At 43.5% G+C, this 18,836-nt stretch overlaps 1 protein-coding gene across 1 annotated transcript in view; it reads right to left on the reverse strand.

Annotated features, from left to right (window-relative positions):
• The window catches only part of LOC132835936 (CUB and sushi domain-containing protein 1-like), a 2,426,762-nt gene that overhangs the window by 173,437 nt on the left and 2,234,489 nt on the right, over positions 1 to 18,836 (reverse strand). The window contains exon 51 of the mRNA XM_060855058.1: positions 5,475 to 5,660. Within this exon, the coding sequence (XP_060711041.1) occupies positions 5,475 to 5,660 (186 nt within the window). The remainder of the gene's footprint in view (positions 1 to 5,474; positions 5,661 to 18,836) is intronic.

Below are 18,836 nucleotides of genomic sequence, written 5' to 3' on the forward strand. Positions count from 1 at the left end.
GGGTTGGGAGCTAGGACATGGGAGAGTTCAGGCCCTAAAATGATTAAACTTGATACTGAGTCTGGAGGTTTGCAGGATCCCCAAGAACTGTCAACATGGCATTGGTTGCCACATTTTTTCTGCCCCCCTCACCCAATCTATTCTGACTTCCTCCAAACTGACTGCACTCCATAGGCTTAGATCCAACCTTTAGTTTGTGATTAAGCCTACCAATAAAGGTGGTGCTGTTGTACTCTGGAGTACTGAACTCTACATTGCAGAGGCTGAGTGCCAGCTCTCAGGTACCTCCTCCTATCTCCCCTGGACCATGACCCCACCATGGAACATCTCAGGCCATTGTGTCAACTGTGGTCATCAACCTCATTCATCTGGTGATCTTCCCCCTACTGCCTCCAGTTCGCTTCTACCTCCATCCAAAAATCCACAAACAGGACTGCCTGGGCAGACCCATTATTTCTGCCAGCTCCTGCCCCACAAAACACATCTCTTCCTACTTTGACTTGGTGTTTTCTCCCCTGGTCCAGTCCCTGCTCACTGACATGCATGTTCCTTCTGACACTTTACGACAGTTTCGGAATTTCCACTTTGCATGCTCCAGCCGCCTCCTCTTTACTATGGATGTGCCATCCCTTTACACATCATCCCCCATCAGGTCAGTATCAGGGCTCTCTGCTTCTTCCTGGAGCAAAGGCTTGAACCATAGGTATATACATGGACTCTAGTTATGACTGTCTCTTCGTGGGATATGTGGAATATTACTTGTTCCAGTTCTATTACGGTCCCCACCCACAATTCTTCGCCCAATGTATCGATGATATCATCGGTGCTGCTTCTCTCTCTCATCCAGAATTGGAAAAGTTCATTAATTTTGCTTCCAATTGCCAACCCACCTTCACTTTCTCCTGGTCTATCTCTGACTCCTCCTTTCCCTTCCTCAACACCTGTGTTTCCATTTCTGGGGATAGACTGGCCACTAATATCTTTGGGTAAAAAATGAGGTCTGCAGATGCTGGAGATCACAGTTGAAAATGTGTTGCTGGTTAAAGCACAGCAGGTCGGGCAGCATCCAAGGAACTGGAAATTCGACGTTTCGGGCCAGAGCCCTTCATCAGGAATGAGGAGAGGGTGCCAGGCAGGCTAAGATAAAAGGTAGGGAGGAGGGACTTGGGGGAGGGGCGATGGAGATGTGATAGGTGGAAGGAGGTCAAGGTGAGGGTGATAGGTCGGAGTGGGGTGGGGGCGGAGAGGTTAGGAAGAAGATTGCAGGTTAGGAGGGTGGTGCTGAGTTGAGGGAACCGACTGAGACAAGGTGGGGGGAGGGGAAATGAGGAAACTGGAGAAATCTGAGTTCATCCCTTGTGGTTGGAGGGTTCCCAGGCGGAAGATGAGGCGCTCTTCCTCCAACCGTCGTGTTGTTATGTTTTGCCGGTGGAGGAGTCCAAGGACCTGCATGTCCTCGGTGGAGTGGGAGGGAGAGTTAAAGTGTTGAGCCACCGGGTGGTTGGGTTGGTTGGTCCGGGCGTCCCTGAGGTGTTCTCTGAAGCGTTCCGCAAGTAAGCGGCCCGTCTCCACAATGTAGAGGAGGCCACATCGGGTGCAGCGGATGCAATAGATGATGTGTGTGGAGGTACAGGTGAACTTGTGGCGGATATGGAAGGATCCCTTGGGGCCTTGGAGGGAAGTGAGGGAGGAGGTGTGGGCGCAAGTTTTACATTTCCTGCGGTTGCAGGGGAAGGTGCCGGGAGTGGAGGTTGGGTTGGTGGGGGGTGTGGACCTGACGAGGGAGTCACGAAGTGAGTGGTCTTTGCGGAACACTGATAGGGGAGGGGAGGGAAATATATCCTTGGTGGTGGGGTCCGTTTGGAGGTGGCGGAAATGACGGCGGATGATACGTTGTATACGGAGATTGGTGGGGTGGTAGGTGAGAACCAGTGGGGTTCTGTCTTGGTGGCGGTTGGAGGAGCGGGGCTCAAGGGCGGAGGAGCGGGAAGTGGAGGAGATGCGGTGGAGGGCATCGTCGATCACGTTTGGGGGGAATCTGCGGTCCTTGAAGAAGGAGGCCATCTGGGCTGTGCGGTGTTGGAACTGGTCCTCCTGGGAGTAGATGCGGCGGAGACAAAGGAATTGGGAATATGGGATGGAGTTTTTACAGGGGGCAGGGTGGGAGGAGGTGTAGTCCAGATAGCTGTGGGAGTCAGTCGGTTTTGTAGTAGATGTCTGTGTTGAGTCGGTCGCCTGAGATAGAAATGGAAAGGTCTAGGAAGGGGAGGGAGGAGTCTGAGACAGTCCAGGTGAATTTGAGGTCGGGATGGAAGGTGTTAGTAAAGTTGATGAAAAGTTCAACCTCCTCGTGGGAGCACGAGGCAGCGCCGATACAGTCATCGATGGAGCGGAGGAAAAGGTGGGGGGTGGTGCCAGTGTAGTTGTGGAAGATGGACTGTTCCACATATCCTACGAAGAGACAGGCATAGCTGGGGCCCATGCGGGTGCCCATGGCAACTCCTTTAGTTTGAAGGAAGCGGGAGGATTGAAAAGAGAAGTTATTCAGGGTGAGGACCAGTTCAGTCAGTCGAAGGAGGGTGTCAGTGGAAGGGTACTGGTTGGTGCGGCGGGAAAGGAAGAAGCGGAGGGCTTTGAGTCCTTCGTGATGGGGAATGGAGGTGTACAGGGACTGGATGTCAATCGTGAAAATAAGGCGTTGGGGACCGGGGAAGCGAAAATCCTGGAGGAAGTGGAGGGCATGGGTGGTGTCCCGAACGTAGGTGGGGAGTTCTTGGACTAAAGGGGACAGAACCGTGTCCAGGTATGCGGAGATGTGTTCGGTGGGGCAGGAGCAGGCTGAGACAATGGGTCGGCCGGGGCATTCAGGTTTGTGGATTTTGGGTAGGAGGTAGAAACGGGCGGTGCGGGGTTGTGGGACTATGAGGTTGGAGGCGGTGGATGGGAGATCCCCTGAGGTGATGAGGTTATGGATGGTCTGGCCACTAATATCCACTACAAACACACCAACTCCCACAGCTACATGGACTATACATTCTTAGACTCTACTTCCTGGAAAGATTCCATTCCATTCTCCCAGTTCTTCCGTCTCCATTGCATATGTTCCAATGAGACCAACTTCAACAAGGGAGCCTCTGAAATATCTACATTCTTTCTTAACCAAGGATTCCTCAGCACCATTGTTGACGGGGGTCTCAACAGGGTTTGACCCCCATCTCCCGCACTTCCATCCTCACTCCTTCTCTTCCCTCTTGCAATAGCGATAGGGTACTCCCTTGTCCTTACCTGCCATCCCACCAACATCCACATCCAGAAGATCATCAGCTGCCATTTCCACCACCTCCTAAAAGATGCCACCACCAGACAAATATTCCTCTTCCGCAGGAACCATTCCCTCCGGGACACCCTGGTCCACTCTTCCTTCACTCCCAACACTCCCTGACAGCCTCACGACACCTTCCCCTGCAACCGCTGAACGTATAACACCTGTCCATTAATTTTCTCCGTCCAAGGGCCCAAAAATACCTTTCAGGTGAAGTAGCACTTTACTTGCACTTTTCTGCATTCACTGCTCACAATGTGTTCTCCTGTACTTTGGGGAAACAAACTGGGTGACTGTTTCGCAGAATATCTATGTTCTGCCCGTAAAAAAAGACTCTGAGTTTCCAGGTGTTTGCCACATTAACACACCACCATATTCCCTGGCAAACATCTGTCTCAGACTTGCTGCAGTGCTCCAGTGAAGCTCAACGCAAACTGGAAGAACACCACATTTTCCACATGGGGATCCACAGCCCCCCAGACTCAGTATTGAGTTCAATAATTTTAGGGCCTGAACCTCTCCTGTGTCCTAGCCCTCAACCCCACACACCAGGCCTTGTTATCACATAGTCTGCCATTACACACTATCTATTGTTAGCCACTAACAGTCTCCATTAAAAGCCATTCACCCTCCCAGCCAGATCGCTATCAACTGCTTTGTCTGTCCAACTGTTTTTCTCTCTCTGTTTGGTTTCTATCCCCATCTATTATTTATTCCTTAGCCCTTACCCCCACCCTATTTTCTGCATATCAAATGACATTTTCCTAGCTACCATCAGTTCTGAGGAAGAGTCACCAGACCAGAACGTTAAGTCTGAATTTTCTTCAGAGATTCTGCCTGACCTGCTGGGCTATTCCAACAATTTCTGTTTTTGTTTCTGAGTTAAAGCATCTGCAGTTCTTTTGGGCCTTTTAAAAAAGTGAATGGGCTAATGGAAAGGAGGGAAGCAGTTGGTCAGATGACCTTGATTCTGGTGACAAAGAAGTACATGAACTGTTTGTACTTGTAATTGAAAGCAGAAGAGTGGAGGAGGCAAGAGAGTGGGTTTAAGAAGAAGGGAGTTGGGACGGCACAGTGGTTAGCACTGCTGCCTCACAGTGCCAGGGACCCAAGTTCGATTCCAGCCTCGGGCGACTGTCTGTGGAGTTTGCACATTCTCCCCGTGTATGCGTGGGTTTCCTCCGGGTGCTCCAGTTTCCTCCCACATGTGTAGGTTAGATTAATTGGCCATGTTAAAATTGCCCATAGTGTTCAAGGTAGTGTAGGTTAGATGCATTAGTCAGGGATAAATGTAGAGTAATAGGGGAGGGGAATGGATCTGGGTGGGTCCCTCTTCGGAGGGTCAGTGTGGACTTGTTGGGCCAAATGGCCTGTTTTCAAACTGTAGGGATCCTATGATTCAATGAAGGTAATTTGTAGTAAACAAGTCGGAAGGTTTTACTTGCATTCCAAGACAAATCGGGAACAGTGAGTAGTTTTAGCAGCCAAGACCTGATGTGATCTTATACCGTTCAGGCAGATCTATTGGTGGATGGTGACTCTGCTCATGATCATATTGCTGATTCTAGGGGTTATCTGTGCTGACTGGACGTTGCGTTTCCTACATTGCCAGTAACTGTACTTAAAACAAACTACATCATTGGGGTATTTAGTAGTCATGAAAGACAATAAATAATGTGCATTTTTTAAAATAAATGCATGCTTAAATCTCAGGAAAGTGTGCTCCTACTTCAGTAATCACCACTGTGTTAGGTAATACATCTAAACTACATGAAAGGGCTAATTAAAGATAAGGATGTGAAAAAACCTTCCACACTTAAGGAGACCCGTATTTTCAGACAACGTGTTGAATAGGTACAAGATGTTCTGAGAAAAATATCCCATGACATCTCGTGAGCTGCATATTAAAGGAGTTTTTGTCAAAATACAAAGGTAGAAGATGCATCAGTTTTGCAGGATGTATTTCAAAGGTATCTTACAATAAAGCAGCATAAAGTAGTGCATTAACTTTGGAGGAAGAAGGTCATCTTGAATCCATCCAGTTTATAAATCATTATTTCAAATAACATAGAGCAAAGGATTAAAAAAGAGCTGTGTATATTTCACTCAAAAATATGTACATCTTGTACAATAATAGCATTAAAAAACTCACGTTTACATTGTGGAGTCTTCCAGTTATTACTCCATATTCCATCTTCTCTGCAGAATGCTACTGCTTGTTGACTAGACTCCAGTCTGAAACCTTCATTGCACTGATAGTTGACCTTGCTGCCTACACAATAATCTCTGCCAAAGACCGAGCCATTTCCAGGGGTTTTAGGAATACCACAACTGATCGCTGAAATCAAACGTGCAACAGATTAGTCTGAATCTGACAAATTTTGACCAATTTGTTTTTAAGCTAGTCAAAGTGTTTCATTTCAAGAAATAACTAAAAGGCTGTGAATCATACACCTTTAAGTGGTGAAATGTGCTCTCACACACAAAGAAGTCATCTAAAATATCAGGAAGATATGTCTATTATGACATAGTAGGCATTTAACTTAACATGCAATTCAGCAAGAAATGCTGGTCTTTATTTCAAAGGGAATGGAATATAAAGGTAGGGAGACTTTGCTCAATCTGTACATGGCATTAGTCAGACCTCAGCTGGAACATTGTAAAGAGGTTTGAGCCCATGATCAAAGTAAAAATGTACTGGAATTGGAGACAGTCCAAAAAAGGCTCACTGGGCCAATACCAGGTTTGGAAGGATAGTTGAGTAGATTTGACCTGTACTCACTGGATTATAGAAGAATGAAAGGCAGCCTATTGAAACATTAAAAATTCTTAGAGGACTTGGCGGGTAGATGCATAGAGGCTATTCCCCTTGTGGGAGAGTCTAGGACTAAAGGGCATAATCTCAGAATGTGAGAGTCACGCATTTAAGGCAGAGATAAGCAAGAAATTCAGAGCCTTGTCAATCTGTGCAACTCTTTACCAAAGAGGGCTGTGACGTTGGGTCATTAAGTAAATTCAAGGCTGAGATCGACAGACTTGTAATCAGTAAAGGATACAAGGATTATGGGTGTAAGATCATAAGACCATAAGAAATAGGATCAGAAGTAGGCTATTTGGCCACTTGAGCCTGCTCCAGCATTCAACAGGACCTTGGCTGATCTAACATTCCTCATGTCCACTGTCTTGCCCTTTGCCCTTGATTCCCCTACTGATCAAGAATCTATTTAAACCTTAAATGTACACAAGGACTCTACCCCCACAGCTGTCTGTGGCAGCAACTTCCAAAGACTCACAACTCTCTCAGAGAAGAAATTACTCCTGACCTCAGTCTTAAATTGGCACCTCTTTATTTTGAGAATATGCCCTCTGGTCCTAGAACACCCATGAGGGGCAACATCCTCTTGGCACTTCCCCTGTCAATCCCATTAAGCATCCCAAATATTTCTGCTATACTCCAGTGGGTAGAGTCCCAGTCTGTTTTACATTTGTTCATAAGGCAATTCCTCTGGACCAATGATCATCCTAGTGAACCTTCTCTGAACTGTCTCCAACAAAATGATAAAGAAGAAGACCAAAAGTGCTCACAGTACTCCAAGTGTGGTCTCACCAGCACCTTGCACAGCTTCAGTAAGACATCCCAACTCTTATACTCAAACCATCTTGAAATGAGGGCTAACATTCCATTAGCCTTCTTGATTATCTGCTGCCCCATGCACTAGCTATTTGTGTTTGTTGCACAAGCCCCTTTGTGTTGCAATGTGAAGTTGTTCATTTTCGAAGGGATAACTTCACATTTTCCCACATTATGCTCCATTTGCCAACATCCTGCCCACTTACTTAACTTATCAATATCTCTCTGTAATCTGTTTGTGTCCCTTTCACATTCTGTCTTTTCACCTGTTATTGTGTTGTTTGCATTGATTTCTGTGACATCCCAGTGGTGACAGGTTGCTAAACTGAAAAAAGAACCCTTTATCCCCACTCCCCATTTCCTGCCCATTAGCCAACTCTCTCTCCTGGTCAATATACTACCTGCAACACCATGAGCTCTTATCTTAGGATTTAACCTTTTGTGAGGTACTGTGTCACACTGAGACATCCTCAAAGAATGCTTAACAATCAGTCAGATATGATTTCCCTTTCATGAAGCCATGATGACTGTTTGATTACAGTGGTATTTTCCAAATGTTCTGCTAGTACTTCCTTATTTTAGAGGGGCTATGGGGGTTGGCCTGAGTTACAGAAGACAAGAAGAAATGAACAAAATGGGGCTTGGGATTGCAGTGCCTTGGTGCCCCCAATGCATAACTTGCTACCTTTTCAAAACAGCCTCTCACTCTCACCAACCTGACACACCCAACATTTTATGGCAATGGAGAGAGCTTTAGGAAGTTAATTGCCAATTCACTGGCCAGTTAAGTGTCTCAAAAGACCAAAGGGAAAGTAATCTATTTGGCACCTCACATGCCCACCTCATCATGGGGAATAACTTGGGGGAGGGAAATGAGCACATGAAAATGAGGAACTGGACTTCTCACATTATTTATGTGTCTCTGCATGCAAAACTAGCCCAGCATTTCCAGAACCTCCCGCTCCTTCAACCTTGGAGTTGTCTTGCTCCTCTGCCAATTTCTTCTGAAATTTTCTGTCAGATACTGCAAACCCACTTTCAGAATTGATGGATTGGGACCATCAATTCAGATGCTCAATGTATCTCGTACAATAGGAACACCTCTGAATGGAATGATGGCACCACTTCCATGAGGTTGTCCCACTATGTTAGGCCTGTGCAATCGTGCTGTATTACACTTACAGATAGTTACAGTACAAAGGATGTTAAATTTATTACAGCAAGTTAATTTTATTTGATGTACATAAGTTACAGCAAATGTTACAGTGATAGCAGGTACTTCAAATATTTATGGTATTATGCCTTATGTCAAAGAAAACATTCCTGGTACTGTGGGCCCGTAACTCCAATCTTCAAGTGTGCAAACTGTGAAGTACAATATCAAGCAATGCAAAATAAGCATCCTCTGTCCAAAGGCTCACTGTCTTTGTAAAACTGTGTTTGGAGAGAAATGAGAGTGAGAGGTCCCAGGCCATCTTTTACTCACAATGAGAACAGACCTTGTCAGGTATGAGAGTGGATGCCAGATCATCATGAATTCTGAAGAATTATCAGACTCGAAACATCAATTCTGCTTTCCTCCCACATACCTGCTGAGTTTCACTAGCAATTTCTGCTTATGTCTTAGATCATCACATTGAGTATTATTAATGAGCAAAGAACATTTATAAAGTATATTGTTTAACATGATACTGCTGTTTAAAACAAATTTCATAATGATGTGACACAACATGCTCTACAGGCTACACCCAATGCTGCCTCACTCACTGAAAACATGCACCAAGCTCAAATTTCCCAGTCAGCTACTCTTCCAAAAAGAGCAGAGATCAGACAGTTTCATTCATTGTAAAGATTCAACAGTACCTCTATAAAGAGGCCAGCGCTTTCTACAGAGAATTAGTCATCTCAGTTGGATTGGAGTCACACAGTACTCGACGTGAAACCAAAATGCTGTGTGACAGCTTTGTTTGGCAGGGCCTGGCACTACTCGCAATGGAGTCAACTGAAGACCTGAACTGTAAGCTGTATTACTACCCTAGTGGGAACAATCAACTGAAAATACTTCACACTGACATGAAATTAGTATGGGAACTGCTGTTTGAATCACATTTGGTCAAAGAATGTATGAAACACAGTACTGTGGCTATCACACAGCTGCAATTTTTGACACACAATTTCACAGTACACTTGGCACACTGACGGTGACATTGTACCGTTTCAAAAGCTGTGGCTGGATTTTGTGAAAGCTGCAAAATCGTTCGAACAGTCTTGAAATATCAAAACACAATTTGGACGGAGATTAGGTTTGACGTTAATCTACTTGCAAGAGTAAAGAACAACATACATTAGATACAGAGCAAAATGGAATTCTGGGAAGAATTATGGGCGGCACGGTGGCACAGTGGTTAGCACTGCTGCCTCACAGCGTCAGGGACCTGGGTTCAATTCCCGCCTCAGGCGACTGACTGTGTGAAGTTTGCACGTTCTCCCCGTGTCTGCGTGGGTTTCCTCCGGGTGCTCCGGTTTCCTCCCACAGTCCAAAGATGTGTGGGTCAGGTAAATTGGCCATGTTAAATTGCCCGTAGTGTTAGGTAAGGGGTATATGTAGGGGTATGGGTGGGTTGCGCTTCGGCGGGTCAGTGTGGACTTGTTGGGCCGAAGGGCCTGTTTCCACACTGTAAGTAATCTAATCTAATCTAATCTAATCTTCCACAGTTAGATTGTGGAACTTGCTATCACATGGAGTGGTCAAGATGAAAGCATTGATACATTTAAGGAGGGTTCGACAAACACAAGAGGGAATATGAGATCATGCTGGTAAGAGTTAGGCAAAAAGGAATGGGAGGTGGTTTGTGTAGAGCAAAGATGAAGTGGGCTGAATAACCCATTAATGTGCAGTACAGTCTATATAATTTGTCAAGCAATAGACAACAGGAATGCTAAACTTAAGAATAGATCATTAAACTGATGTAAAAGGTTTATTTGTAAAGTTCATTGTCACCTAACAGCAAAGTATTGGAAGAGAGGGCAGCTCCTCTCTCTCTGCCTTGTCTGCAATGGGATTTTATAATTCATTTGGTGATAGAGAACCTTCTAATTAAGACAGCCGATTCTTCCACCTTGGAATCACTCATTTTCCAATTCTGTGGTATACAATGGACCAATAACTGAACTGGACCAGCTAAATAAATGCAATCTGGTGCCATGTTGAGATACAGAGAGAATAGAGAAATTCATAGAATCATAGAATTGTGACAGAGTGGAAGCAGGCCATTCAGCCCATTGAGTCCATACTAACCCTTCAAAGTGCATCCCACCCAGGCCCACCCTCCTCTACCCGATTCCTGTAACCTTGCATTTTCCATGGCTAACCCACCTAGCTCACACATCCATCAACATGATTGGCTAAATGACTTCCTGCTTCACTGTAACATTTCTGTGATTCTGCCTTCCTATTTCTTAAGAGTCTAAATTTTCTCAGGTGACACAAGGATCAGGCAGTTTGCAAATAAACTTTAAATTGTCAGAGGTGTAATTTCTTTGCTACTCTGAATTAAAGCTACTATATTGGTACAAAATAAACCTGACCAAGTTTAACTATTACACAAGCACCTCAATTGATTGCCATTTTCACATACTTCACATTCTTCATTCCTGAAGAAAGGCTTTTGCCTGAAATGTCGATTTTCCTGCTCCTCGGATGCTGCCTGTGCTTTTCCAGCACCACATCCTCGACGCTAATTTCCAGCATCTGCAGTCCTCACTTTCCCCTACTTCCACATACAGTCATCTCTGGTCACTACTAGTTTCAATTACGGGGTCAGAAATACCAGAAAATGGAAGGATGGTAGTGGAAATTAAGCAGCAGCCTTCCTTTGACAGCATCTTCCAAACCCACAACATCAACTAACTAAGGCACAGGGGTTGCATGGAAATCACACCTGACTGCAAGTTCACCTCTGAGCCCCACACCTTCATGGCTTGAAACAATAACTGATATATTTTCACAGTCACAGGGTCAAATTCCTGGAACTCCCCTCCTAACAGCATTATGGATCACCTGACACAATACGGATTGCAGCAGTTCAAGGTGGTGGCCAACCACCAACCCTTAAAAAGCAATTATGGATGGGCAATAAAGGTTAACTGGGCCAATAGCACCCAGATCCCAGCCAGCATCCTTTATCATGAAATATAAATGGTTGTTCCCTTTGAACAACATCTGTCAAGATGAGTGCAAGATAGAAAGCTTTGACAACCTGCCTCAAATTTCAGCAATGAATATTTAAGAATTAACATAAATATTTAAAAATTGATATCATGAGAAAAATATGTAAAGATGTGTCGGTTACTGTTAATGTGAAGAAATTCACAAGTTCCTTCATTTTGCATTTCACACTTCAGAAACCATTATTTTCTTTTCTCTGACAGTAAAATTTCTAGCATAATACAAGATAATGGCTTGTTCAGATAGAACATGAAAGCCTTATTCTTTGCTATTAATCTCCTAGTGTTACTTACATTACAGTCAAAATCTTGTTGTGCAGCTTCAGTAATAAATGCAATAAAATATTCATATGAGCGTCCCTGTTATTTTATCGAACATGTTAATCAATTTATTTTCATTAACTTAGTATCTTCTTGAAAAAAAAGCAGGATAAGGGAACTTTATATGAATTCACAAATACTTGGTCATCAATTACCAAGAACATTGAAATGTCAGACAAAATAGTAGTCTGCAAGTTTCTGAAGACTCATAGGATGATAGCCGCTTGGTACGCAAAGGTTACATTCACGTTAGCAGTGAGGCCATCATGAAATTGGGATCCAAAGGCTTACGAACCCTTTAAATGGTAACCGCTTTCAGGAAAGTCCAACTGTGCAAACAGATGGATAAGGTCAGTCTGTGGAATTGTATCACCAATGACATCACTTCCTTAATCCAGCAAACTATCATAGACACATTTCAGGGGTGTTGAAGCATTTTGAAGAGGGACAAGTCAGGTGTAGGGCTAATGGAAGTTGTACATATCATGAATGTTTTTGTACATTGCTTTGGGAAGTTTTGTCATGAGCAGAGAGGTTTGGAAATTGGGGAACTCCACAATGTGTTTTGACAGTTGGATTGATAGGTGACTTATATTAAACACATGATGACAACACTGACAGAGCGCCTTTAACAAAAAAAACTGCACTGTAGATGCAGCTACCCCCATCAAACACACCCCCCCCCACCCCACCCCCCCCCAGCCCCCCTACCAACATGGATACAGTGGTTCAAAAGTGCAGCTCACCATCAACTTCTATTCGGGATGGACCATAAACGCTTGCCTCATTGATAGTGCTCATATTAAACAAACAATTTTGTTTTTCAAACAGATGCAGTTTGCGAAGAGTGGAGTATGGTAGGCTTCCCAAGGGACACTGAAATTGCCAAATCCCTTGGAGACAGAAGATTCAGCAACAATACACAATTTTTGGGGGTAAGACTTTAAACTGTGACACTTCTGTTCTTTCAGGTGAAAGCTACAACATGCCAAGACATTATTTTGAATAAGAGGAAAGCTATCCTCAAAATTCTCATCAATGTTAACCACAATCATATTAACCTCAAACAATACTGCAAAAATAACTGCATTGGTCATTATCATATTGGTATTCGTAGGAGTTTGCTGAACACAAATTGACTGTTGTGTACCTTACATTATGACATTACTAACATTTTAAAAGTACTTCATTGGAAAGAGTTTTGAGGCATCTCGACCTGATATAAAAATGCAGATCTTTCTTTTTCTTTTGGCAATAACAGAAATTGATGCTGTTAGAGCAAACTAAGGATCAAAAATTGTCAGAATGGTGCATCTCACAGTGACTCATGTGAAATGAACTGAGTTCCTCACCTTGAAAGTCACATTCTATGGCCACTCTGTTGGTGATGTGAATTGATCATGAGGCAGTCGCACAGATGTCATGTGTGGAAACACATGAACATTGTGTCCAATGTTCTACCTCCTTGACCAATCAAACAGCTGGTTAGAGGAAGAAACAGAGCCAAAGACAGAGAAGGAAAGAGGGTGAATGAGTGTTAAATTAGACACAAAGAAAGAAACAGCGGGAAAAGAAGGGAGTGGATCATGAGAGAAAGAAAAATAGTGCATTCCAGAGGATGACCACCCTCTGAGAGAAACATTTCCTTATCTCAGGCCTAAATTGACTACCCTGTATCCTGAGACTCTGGATTTGCTGACCAGAGGAAATAGCCTCCCTGCACCTCATCTGTCCAGCCCTGTAAGAGTTTTGTACATTTTATATTATAATCCTTCCAAAGGCAAGTGTGTTCAGGTCCAGTTAAACCAATTTCTCTTCATAGGATAGTCCTGGTATCAGGCCTAATTAACCAGGAGGTTGTGGCATGATACTATGGCTTTAAGAGGTGTATTTTTGTCCTGGTTGTTATTTTGAAGAGATGTTTGAGGCAAAGGTTGATGAGCAGTCTATCAGAGCTACCCGAGTAAACAATGGATGTTGTCTTGTGTTTTTAAAAAAGTTGGAATAAAAGAAGCAGCCTGAATGGGTGGGGTCAAGCTCCCACGGAATGAGGATTTTTTTGTTTTAGTTTTTAGCTGTTGCTGTTGGGGTCTTGAAGAGGTGGAAGCTGCTTTTTTCCCCTCTTTTGGTTACAGCCAAAAGCTGGGGGTTCTCTTCCCATGACTGGAGTTGCATTTGAGACAAACTGGCTTCTGAATTTACGTTTTGACGATGGTGTTTTTATGCGATATTACTACATTAGAAAAGTTGATTACTGTACAATTACTGTATCTACTATTCTGTTAAATTCAAATTCCTTCATTCTTCTGTTGTATCTTAATGATAGCGGGTGAATAAAGTGCGCTTTGCTTTAAATCCAGCAGTTTGATCAATCAAATTGCATCTATATGTATTGAGTTACATTTACTTTTAAAATAAGAAAACTTTAGGGTCTAGACTATCTTCTAAATATTTTGAGGGGGTTTGGTCTGGTCCATAACAGTTGGGTGGAGGGCGGATCAAAAGCAAAAAATTTTTTAAAAGTTGAACGAGGCAGAAACAATCTTCAAAATGTTGGCAATGATGTCCAAAGGCAGGGACAGTGGAGTCTCGAAAGGAAACCAGTCAGCAAAACGTGGGCATGAAAGCAGATGTCATGTTTCGGTATTTAAAGGCCTTTTTTGCTGCTCCCGATTATTCAGCCTTGACCTTTCACCTTGTGCAACCAGCTGAGTCCCACCGAGGCAGTGCACTCAGACTTAAATACAGAAACCAGGGTTAAAACCGCAGATCATTTCTGCTCATAAATGTCACTCCAGGCTGCCCCATGGGGATCTCCCACACAGTACTAAATACACACAAGTTAAATGTGGAAAGTTGATCGGATCGTGGCAGCTGGCTGACACACAGGCAGATACTAATGTATTAACCTGTCATCTGGACAAGGGTAAACATCAACTGCACCTGGGGTACTATCAACTCGTAGAAAGATGCTCTTTGGTCTGACTGAAACTTGTTGGTCTTCCAGAACAAGGAGGTGACCTTGTCTGGGTGTTGCAGGCTGGCACCTTCCAAGATCCTGGACTACAAGCTGAGGGACACACTAAAGCTTGAGGCAGCTGCTGCCAAGGCACAGTGGGCAAAGCCCACTGCCTGAAGTCTTTCTGCTGAAGTTAAATTGGATCCATTCAATTATCAGAGCCACCTCGATGCCTCAAATGCATGTAAATATAGTCTTGTACAAGTAAGCGCTGCCTTCAGTTTGTTTGGATCGAGTCAAACTCCAATGTTTGTTCACTTCCTTAATATGCTACTGTACAGAACTGAATTGTGTTTGTGACTATCTATCTATCTATCTATATCTATATATATATATATATATATATACACACACACACTCACAAACACATATATGTACATACATATAATACACATGTATATATAAATATATCTTTTATGAATAAAATATATTTGAAATTTTTTAAGAAATGCTTTACTTGACATGCTACTGTACAGAAAAGAAAATCTGCCCTGCAGGTTAAAATTCACCTTGCATCTTCAATGAATTTATGTAAGTTCAAAATGAATACAGCTGATTCTTTGCTCAATCATGTCCCAAAACAGCTTTGATATCTTAAAACCATCATTCTCCCAGTCAAGGCAAGCTGCAGTTCACACTTGCACAGCCAATTTTATTTCTGTTAAAAACCTGCAGAAGAACAGCTTTGGAAGAATTCAAAAGATAATTGCTCTTTTTTTTGAGGTCTGACTTGAGTATTTCATCGACAGCAGTGCAAAATCACAATGAGAAGTTTCTGTTTTTGGAAACATACCTTTGTAATTAAAGATATATTTGTTCACAGCTTGACATTCGTATATTTACGCACTGTGCAAAGGAACTGCATCTTCCTGACAAAAACACAGGGGAAATGTAATGTAGGATGTGTCAGCATCTTGTCTTCCAGTTATGTTGATCAGTGTGGTATAAATGGTGTTGTCACTGCAGTAAAATGAAGACAAGGTACATGGAATCCACCTTACCGCCTACGAACTGTCTGAGATGCCACTACCTCACAAACCTGCATTTATGCAATAGTGAGGGTGAGTGGGGAACGGGGGAATGCATGGTTTGGGGTGCTGGGTTGGAAAGGATGTTGGCAGTTCAGATTAAGTGATCAGAATGTGAGAATGGCAGAACAATGGTGCACTCAACTACCAGAGTGGAAGGAACAGACAGTCCCACTGGAGAAGGGGGAGGGGAGAGGACATGGTGACAGAGAATGTAACAAGCAAAGCTAAAAGAAAAGGAAGGAATGAGTTCACAATCTGAAGGTGTTGAACTCAATATTGAGCCCAGAAGGTTGCAAAGTGCCCAATTTGAAGATGAGATATTGTTCTTCCAGGCTTTGCTGTGAGTCGCTAGAGGGCCACAACTGACTCTCCAAAGTGATGTTCAAGGCCACAGTGACAAGGCATAGTGAGCCTGTCCTCATTGATGATGCTGATGGAGAATCAGTCATTAGGTAAGGCAGAAGTAGACAGTTTTCCAGAATTTAAAACCATCAGGGTATTTGGGAATAGAGTGGGAAAATAGTGTTGAGGTAGAAGATCAACCAAGCTTGAGGCACTGACAGAACAGGCTCAAAGCAGGGAATGGTCTACTTCTATTTCCTATGTTCCTATATGGGGGTCCATATTGTAAGAATCTGCTCAGAGAGTTGCAGTGTCCTGCCAAATTAACCTTTAGTTTCCTCTGTTGTCTGTGGTAGATCATGGTGAGGGCTTGGTTCCTCTTAGCTTTCTGCTCCCCCTTTTCTTTTCAGCATCCTCCTGATGCTCAGGATTCCTCTCTCCCTGTGAAGGGAGTTACATCTCAGTGCCACTGATGTCCAAACCTGGCTGTCATGCTCCAGTTTCCAGGGCAACCTTCATTTTGTGGTGGGGGAGGGGCATATTTGGCGCTTTGGTCCAACTGTTCTGACCCAAATGGGCCTGGGTAGGATGACGAATCCCAATTGTCACAAATCTAGCCCCTTTTTTGTCAAAAATCTGTTTCTTCTCTCAAGGAGACTCCGTCCTTGATTTTTTCAGAGGGGCAATGAACCGGGCCGGTTTGGTACAGAGATGAAAAGGATTTGAGAGGCCTTTTGTTTATATGTAAAAGTGGTCATGGTTCAGAAGTGACCCGTATAATGAAAGGGGAGTGGTCAGCTCTTTAGCTGAGCTAAGCTGAGCAGTTTTAGTTCAGTCTCGAACTGGGAAGTTCAACAGGGAGCTGTGTGGAAACTCTCTCTCTTTCTCTCTTTCTACCCTTCAACTTTAACCTGTAAGCATGTGTTCCATTTATACTGTTTTTTGAAGGGAATTTGCTTATTGGTACTGTGGTTTATATTCAGAACAGCACAATTAAATTTGGCTAGATAGGTTGAGTTCTGTAGGGATTCTTCATTCTGCTCTTTGTGTTTCATTGTGTAATTTTGTAGATAAATGTTTGTCTGTTTTAAAATCTAGTAGTCAACCTAGCTATGTTACTCCTGATACTTTCAATGTACACTTACCGAAATAAATTGCAAGGTTATGGTCTAGGGCTGCCTGCTTAAGAATGTTTTGAGTGATCTGGCCTCGTCCATAACACAATGAAGACCTATCCACTGAGTTACCACTCTCCCTGCCAGCTCTTCAAAGGACAAGGTGCAACCCTTCAACAAGTACTGAATGTCCCTTTGTCCCACTGAGCAAGTTATGGAAGCTGCAGTGATTCTCCTAAGCAGCCGTAACTGGCTCCCTGTTCTAACCCACCTCCCTTCAACGTGTCTGCAGCAGACTCCTCCTGAAATCAACACAGCCTCTTCAAATTTCTGCCCTCACCATCAATAACCTCCCACCAAGCTTTTTAGCTCAGTTAATAGATTCTTATCCCATACCTGCTCTGCTTTGGTGAATGTTATTAGTATCGGGAATACTATACTGATAACAATATCCCATCTGGCATTGCTATTGTTGGGGCCTTCTCCATTATTATTCCAGATTTCTGAAGAATGAGTGATAGAGAGTACTTAAAATGCAAAGAAAGGTGGCAACTACAACCGTATGATGAGAGAATGGTAGTCAGCCAAAGGTGAAAAGATAAAGAATGAACTGATATCAGCATTTCAGATAAACACTTCAAATATGTTTGGGTGCAGCAAACAAAAGTCAGGACAAGAGATAATGTTTTGAAAGTAACAGTAACAAAATTGAACAGCAAATGCAGGTAACTTATTTTTTTTCAGCCAAAGGAAGAGACCTGGAACAGGAGGACATGAGCGCTGAGCTCACTCTGAAGTTGATGTTTTGGCTTCCTGCTTTTAGCTGAAGCCATATACTTTACATGAAGGAAAAGGAAAAGGATAACTGAGAGGAATAGCTCTGGAGATGTTCCACTGGCAGTGGATGGACTGTCTGTCCAGAGATGTGAGGTACTCAAAAATGGGGAAGGAGACAAAAATAGTACTGTACCTCAGAAATCAGAAAGCTATGTTCAACTCAAAATAGAAAATGAACATCAGCAGGTTAATATGCAGTGTGCTTGTACATCAACACATTGCAAACGTGGGTAAGATGGCACCCCGAGTTCTCTGTACAGTTGCTCACCATTTACTTTTTACTTGGGATGTGGGCATCACTAGGCAGGCCAGCATTTACTGCCCATCCCTAATGCCCTGGAGGTTGTGATGGATTGTCTTCATGAACTGATACAGTCGTCAGGATGTAGGAACTAACCGGTGCTGATATGGAAGGAGTTCCAGGATTTTGAACAAGTGAAAGTGAAGGATTGTCGCTATATTTACAAGCCAGGATTATGACTGGCTTAGAAATAACCTTGCAGATGGTGGTGTTACCATGCTACTTGCCCTTCTTGGTGGTAGAGGGTGCAGGTTTGAAAGATGCTGCCAGAGGAGCAGTAGCGAATAGCTGCAGTGCATCTTGTAGATGGTACACATTGTCGATACTGGGTGCTGCAGTGAATGGAGCTAATTTTCAAAGCATGTAGGTTTGCTTTGCCCTGGAAGGTGACAAACGTCTTGAGTGTCGTTGGAGCTGCTTCCAGATAAATGGGGAGTATTCCATCACACTCCTGACTTGTATTTTGCAGATGGTGGACAAGCAGGAAGTGAGTTACTTGCTGCAAGATTTGTAGCCTCTGACCTACTCTTGCATACAAGGTCATAAGTGGCTGATTCAGTTAAATTTCTTAAATCAGATTTACTAAGGAAGGCATAAGAAGGTTGAAAAGAAGGATTCCCACATAGCCTCCCCGATTAGTCCTCAAAAGAGCTCTTCAGATGACATTATGAACTACAAAATGGTGGGTAG

This window comes from Hemiscyllium ocellatum, chromosome 3 (genome assembly GCF_020745735.1).
Source record: "Hemiscyllium ocellatum isolate sHemOce1 chromosome 3, sHemOce1.pat.X.cur, whole genome shotgun sequence".
In the NCBI taxonomy this organism is placed as follows: domain Eukaryota; kingdom Metazoa; phylum Chordata; class Chondrichthyes; order Orectolobiformes; family Hemiscylliidae; genus Hemiscyllium; species Hemiscyllium ocellatum.